This window comes from Ranitomeya imitator, chromosome 7 (genome assembly GCF_032444005.1).
Source record: "Ranitomeya imitator isolate aRanImi1 chromosome 7, aRanImi1.pri, whole genome shotgun sequence".
Taxonomy (NCBI): Eukaryota; Metazoa; Chordata; class Amphibia; order Anura; family Dendrobatidae; genus Ranitomeya; species Ranitomeya imitator.
In genome coordinates, this window is record NC_091288.1 from 203,247,240 (window position 1) to 203,253,624 (window position 6,385).

The 6,385-nt window shown below is 45.9% G+C and overlaps 1 protein-coding gene across 4 annotated transcripts in view; it reads left to right on the forward strand.

Annotated features, from left to right (window-relative positions):
- TEDC2 (tubulin epsilon and delta complex 2) overlaps nt 1-6,002 on the forward strand; it is a 28,954-nt gene extending 22,952 nt beyond the window's left edge. For all 4 annotated transcript variants that reach the window (XM_069734430.1, XM_069734427.1, XM_069734428.1 and 1 more), the window contains exons 9-11: nt 916-1,014; nt 3,670-3,860; nt 5,667-6,002. In XM_069734430.1, the coding sequence (XP_069590531.1) occupies nt 916-1,014; nt 3,670-3,860; nt 5,667-5,807 (431 nt within the window). In that variant the 3' untranslated portion in view covers nt 5,808-6,002. The remainder of the gene's footprint in view (nt 1-915; nt 1,015-3,669; nt 3,861-5,666) is intronic.
- The last annotated feature ends 383 nt before the right edge of the window (nt 6,003-6,385 follow it).

The window sequence follows — 6,385 nt, forward strand, 5'->3', positions numbered from 1 at the left end:
GAATGAAGAACTGGGTGTTACCATTTTCTGATTGCTTGGAGTGTGACCGCTGGACATCCCCCCCTAAGCTCTCATGATTGGGACTCTGGAACCCCAGAAAATGAGCTCTGCAGCCCCGTACTGAATGTAGCAGAGGTGCCTATGGTCTACCTCCCTTCCAGTCCCCTTAGGTAGGGCTCTAGCCCGGCTCCATAGCTCCAATCTCTGCTTCACTGGGGGGGTCCCAACAATTAGAACTTGGCGATTAGCAAGTTGCTACTTTGATAATAGCCCTTTAAGTAGGTACAAAGTTCTGTGATACAGTATTTTATTTGTATTATTATAGGTTTGCGTTTTTTTTTTTGTGCCATATTTAAATAAATAAAGCGCAATTTTCCAGCTGCCTGTAGCCACCACTAGAGGGAGCTGAGTCGCTTGCTGCATAATGATATATATATATTGCATACAGAAAACTCCTGAGCTCCCTCTAGAGGCAGCTGGAGGTAGCACAACATTTCTCATTTGATTAAGGCAGATACAGGGAATTTTGAGCTCTGTATCCGGAAAAATAAATCTGACCACTGTAAATTAATTACAAAAAAAAATAAAATATATATATATATTGATCGCCTTGATCGCCTTGTTGTGTGTATATATATATATATATATATATATATATATATATATATATATATATATATATATATATATATATATATATATATACAACAAGGCGATCAACCACAGAGTAGATACTTCCAATATGACACACACAGACGACATCCTTCCGTCTGGCATACTATCAAGAGTGATGGCATTCCAGATGACGGTTTGCGTCGTGAATGAAGAATCGAGGCGTCTCCACAGATCAGGAAGCAGAGTCTGCTAATTATATTGACATTTGTGGGGAGGACTGACATTTCTCCACTCTCTAAGGTCCGGCGCGCTGCCAGAATCGCCGCTCTCTGCTGCTTTTGGAAGCTCTACAAGAAGAAGTGGCCAAATACCAATGGGAGCTGCAGAACCTCCAGCTGGGTAAGTGACGGCACATTATCACACCAGGCAGTGTAGAGCGCCGCGTCCGGAGGCTTTGAAGTCACTATCCATCATTTGGATTACGGGAGGTCGCCATCTGCTTCAGATAAATCTCAGTGTGCAGAATTACACCAGAATATTCTGTAGAACATCTTCCACCGTGCAGTGTGACTACTGTAGTAATTGGTCTCAACCAACATGTTATTTCTGGAAGATTCATTAAACACAACCACCGACGATCGTTAATGAAAACTAGTACACTGCATCTGTCTGTGTCCCTTCTAGTGTTAAAATGAGGAGGCCTGGCGCAGCCGTACCTACCGGACAGACACAGTGACCCACATTAATAAAAATAGAGCCTAATTTGCACTAAAAAGATCTTTATTTTCCACACTGCCACTCCATATTTCTCAAATGTCGCACCTTAAAGGGTTATTCCCATCTCCAAGATCCTATCCCAGTATGTAGTAGGGGTAATAATAAGAATATTAGCCAATGCCTGCAATTAGAAATGTAGTATAGTTCTTCTGATTTGCTGTGTCGCTTACCCCATGTGCAGGGCATTGCAGTAGCTTAGGTATCCATGGTTATAGCCACTTATATAGTGAAAATGAGTTAGTTCTTAGTGGTCATAACCATGGCTACCTAAGCTACTGCAACGCCCTGCACATGAGATAAGCGACATGGCAAATTAGAAGAACTATACTACATTTCTAACTGGCCCTACGCCTGTTTTCAGGCATTAAAAAGCACAAGCAGTACATGCATAACCGTTTACAATTATGTAATGGTTTTCATACTTTTTTTAATGGGAACCTGTCACTTTATTCACACTGCCCAAATTTCTGCAGTGTGAATCAGATCCTGGCTCCACGATTGCAGCCTGGAATATTTTTCTATGAAACGCTCCAGTGTTTTCAGACAAAGTTATGGTTTGGAGTGGAGGCCGGGTACCAGACTAGTCAGTCCGGGCCTTCCTGCAACACCAGAGGGGGACTGACGGGTCTTCCCAGCAGGTCAGGGAAAGTTGATCCAAACACTGGAACATTTCATAGAAAAATAGATCTGTCTGCGATTGTGCATCCAGTTTTTTTTATTCATGCTGCCTGTGGTTTGGGAGACCATGTGTCAAGTGACTTAAGGGCCAAGTGTGAGGAGACAATACGACACATTTACTCCAAGAATAACTGAAAATTAGTTTGATGGTGAGTGGCAGAGATTATGGGCTCTTGGGCCTGGATGTAAGACCTGTTCCAGGGTTTCCTTACATCACTTACTATTTCCAGTTCCGCTGTCGCCTAAAGTGTCAGATGGTCTTTTGAGAGTCTTGCCCCCCGAGTTTGAGTATGTTATGACCAATGTCTGACCCACCTCCCACCAGTCGGGAACTGAAAGTCGTACATGAAAAGCGAGGATATATTCAGTGATGGTGGGTAGCGTGGTCAATCTTGGCCAGATGTAAGATGTCAACAGTTTGACCCCCTTGGAATTGTGACTACTTTTCTGGAGACTGTTTTTGAGGAGCTGCCAAGTGTATTTTCTTGTTACCACCACGTACTGTGCCAATAGTACCATATCCAGAAGGTGAGTAGAAGGTGAGAGCCACCTATGGATTCAGTGTCCACCAGGACGCGGCCGATCTGGTTGGTCATCTCTTCCCATAGGTCTGTAGATATGGAGCCTGCTTGCTGATGGCGATCCATAGAGAACACACTATAAAATCAGTGAAAATTGCAGAACGTTTCTGCCTGATATTATGTGAAATCCGTTACTGGGATCTAAATGACAAAATTCATTCTTATTGATGGTAGAGAATAACCTTTTTCCTCGCCCCATTCCCAAATTCTGTATCTCCTCCAGTAAATGATGCCATTGCCGCTATACAGCTGGTGGGATATAATGACGGCTGCACAGAACATAAAGTATATTCTTAATACCGGCCGAGTATATAATGCCAGGAAAGCGAGACAAGCAATGATGCAACCAGTGCTCGGTATTGGCCCTTAATAACCTTGTTTTATAGCCTCTCGTCAGCCGCCGTATTTCTCAGGATTGTAATAAAACCATTAACCTTTCATGACAGCCATGAACTATGGGGATCCAGAAACGGACTCGGTGTAATGCCATGTTCATTTCTGTCTTTATTTCATGAGCCAAAGCTGCTCACATCTGTTATGGCTCATCTCTGGCAAAAACATATTTCTTTATCGCTTCATTGGGGGACACAGGTAACTATGCGGTGCCCCCAATGAAGGCTCCAAGAAAGACATTTTACTGTAAGTACCAAAAATTCCTCTATTTGCTCTCTTACCTCTATAACCTACAGACAGTAGAGTAGGGGGCAGGATCTGACTACAAAAGCTTTGTTTGTGGTCTGTAACCATGGAAGCACATAGGTTTGCAAAGGATCTGTAGACACAGAACAGTACAAGATTTGCAATTAGTAATTTAAATGTATTGCAAAAGTTTAAAGGAATGTATAATTAGTGGAGAAAGGTTGTACTTGATGGAACTAGGTAACTATGTAAAATTCTAACAACCTGATGTATATAGACACGATATGTGATTGATGTTATGCATAGATCTCAGTATTTTCCGCCATTACTCTTCTCTTCCCATTATTCATGTATTTCTCTGTTTTGCTTCCCTATATAGTGGCTGAAGAGTATAGACATTGGGCAGAAAAGCTTTCTATCAATACGAGGTGTCTGGAGTCAGTAGGCTGCCCCTCTGGGTCCATCAGGTCTCCCCCTGTCCTCGTATATCACCATCCCAGCGAGCTTTGTGAGCTGAGCCGCAGCCGGCTGAGAGTGCGGGAGCTGCAGCAGAAGATTCAGTTACAAAAGGTAATTAGTGGAGTTTATTCCATTCGGCTGTCATATTTCAGGGGATATCGGTGATGTCGTGCTGCTTGTCTCCTCTCTCTCGCTCTCTTTTTTTCATACGGACATTTCTGGATTTTGCTAGAAATGGGATCTTTTTTTTTTCTTTCAAAATATCCCACATTCACCTGCATCCTATAGATCTGGGATCCCCAACTTTTCTTACAATAGTAACACAACCCCAAGTCCCATGCCATCTCTTCTGTAGAGTCTTCTCCTTTTAGCGACCAAGCGAACTTGAGACACCTCTTTGGCTCTCTCGCGTGTCTCCCAAACCTCTTTGGCTCTCTTGCGTGCCCCCCACACCTCTTTGGCTCTCTTGCGTGCCCCCCACACCTCTTTGGCTCTTTTGCGTGCCCCCCACACCTCTTTGGCTCTCTCGCGTGCCCCCCACACCTCTTTGGCTTTCTCGCGTGCCCCCCACACCTCTTTGGCTCTTTTGCGTGCCCCCCACACCTGTTTGGCTTTCTCGCGTGCCCCCCACACCTTTTTGGGTCTCTCATGTGCCCCCACACCTTTTTGTCTCTCTGATGTGCCCCCCACACCTCTTTGGCTCTCTTGCGTGCCCCCCACACCTCTTTGGGTCTCTCGCGTGCCCCCCACACCTCTTTGGGTCTCTCGTGTGCCCCCAACACCTTTTTGGGTCTCTCGTGTGCCCCCACACCTTTTTGTCTCTCTGATGTGCCCCCCACACCTCTTTGGCTCTCTTGCGTGCCCCCCACACCTCTTTGGCTCTCTCGCGTGTCCCGCACACCTCTTTGGGTCTCTCGTGTGCCCCCAACACCTTTTTGGGTCTCTCGTGTGCCCCCAACACCTTTTTGGGTCTCTCGTGTGCCCCCACACCTTTTTGTCTCTGATGTGCCCCCCACACCTCTTTGGCTCTCTTGCGTGCCCCCCACACCTCTTTGGCTCTCTTGCGTGCCCCCCACACCTCTTTGGCTCTCTTGCGTGCCCCCACACCTCTTTGGCTCTCTCACGTGCCCCCAACACCTCTTTGGGTCTCTCATGTGCCCCCCACACCTCTTTGGGTCTCTCCTGTGCCCCCCACACCTCTTTGGGTCTCTCCTGTGCCCCCCACACCTCTTTGGCTCTCTCGCGTGCCCCCCGCACCTCTTTGGCTCTCTCGCATGCCCCCCACACCTCTTTGGCTCTCTCGCATGCCCCCCCACACCTCTTTGGGTCTCTCATGTGCCCCCCACACCTCTTTGGGTCTCTCCTGTGCCCCCCACACCTCTTTGGGTCTCTCCTGTGCCCCCCACACCTCTTTGGCTCTCTCGCGTGCCCCCCGCACCTCTTTGGCTCTCTCGCATGCCCCCCACACCTCTTTGGCTCTCTCGCATGCCCCCCCACACCTCTTTGGGTCTCTCGTGTGCCCCCCACACCTCTTTGGATCACTCGTTTTCCCCACACACCTCTTTGTGTGTCCTACCTCTTTCTCTGTCTACCGTTTTTTCTGTCTCCCAATATTTCTGTCTCCCTCTATTCCTAATCACCATCTTCCCCCTCATCTATATATCCATTTCTCTCTCTCCTCTCACCTCCGTTGTTATCTTGCTTCTCCCTCCTTCATCTGTTCCTCCTCTTCTAGGCCTGCATGTCATTACCCTGCCTCTTTACGATTACTTAGTTTTTTCTCATTTGTTGATAATCTTCTTCCCGAGCCTCCAGCATCCTTGGATCCACTTTGCCCACATTAATAGCGTCTAATTGCTGCTGTGCTACCTTCACCCTGTAAATGAGCCATTAGTGTAAAGCTGTGATCTCTCCCAGGTGTTCAGTGAAGAGCTGCTTGCCGAAGCACAATCCTGGAGTGAGAGCGCCCCTACCTCCTGCCTGCCGTTCAGGGCGATCTACACCCAGCTGTGTGAGGGGGGAGACACGTTCCCGGTACTGGTGCAGGATTATAGCTGACACCCGGCCAGAATAAAACACATCTGTCATATGCCAGTGATCATGTCCACTTTTTTTTTTCTTAACCCTCTAACCCAGTAGTCAGTGGTAAAATATCTCCTGTTTGCTCCCATTTATCTGAATCGGATGTAATATGTGTGTTTTATTATATGTATATGTCAATTACTGTTTTTAATAAACATGAATTTAGAAAGATCACTGCTGTCATTTTCTACATTTACTTCCCTAACATCAGTATGTATGCATATACAATCGGTAGATTTGTCACAGGAACTTCGATTTGACTGGTACATCAAACAAAACCATGGAGTCATCCAACATCTGCTCTGGTATATCTGCAAAAAGGTGCACGCTTTCTGTTCAGGATTGTTGGAAAGCTGGGTGAGTACACAACTGGAAGGTGCAATAGAAATGTCTCAAATCTCACACCGTCTGTTTGTTAAATATACATTTTCCATATATTTAATTATTTATTCAGGACTTCTTACCAGATGCGATGCTCCAAAGAAAATATCACGATAATTCAAAATGTAATGGCTTATTTGTATTGTCCTCAAAAAGAATCATTGCAGCAAAAT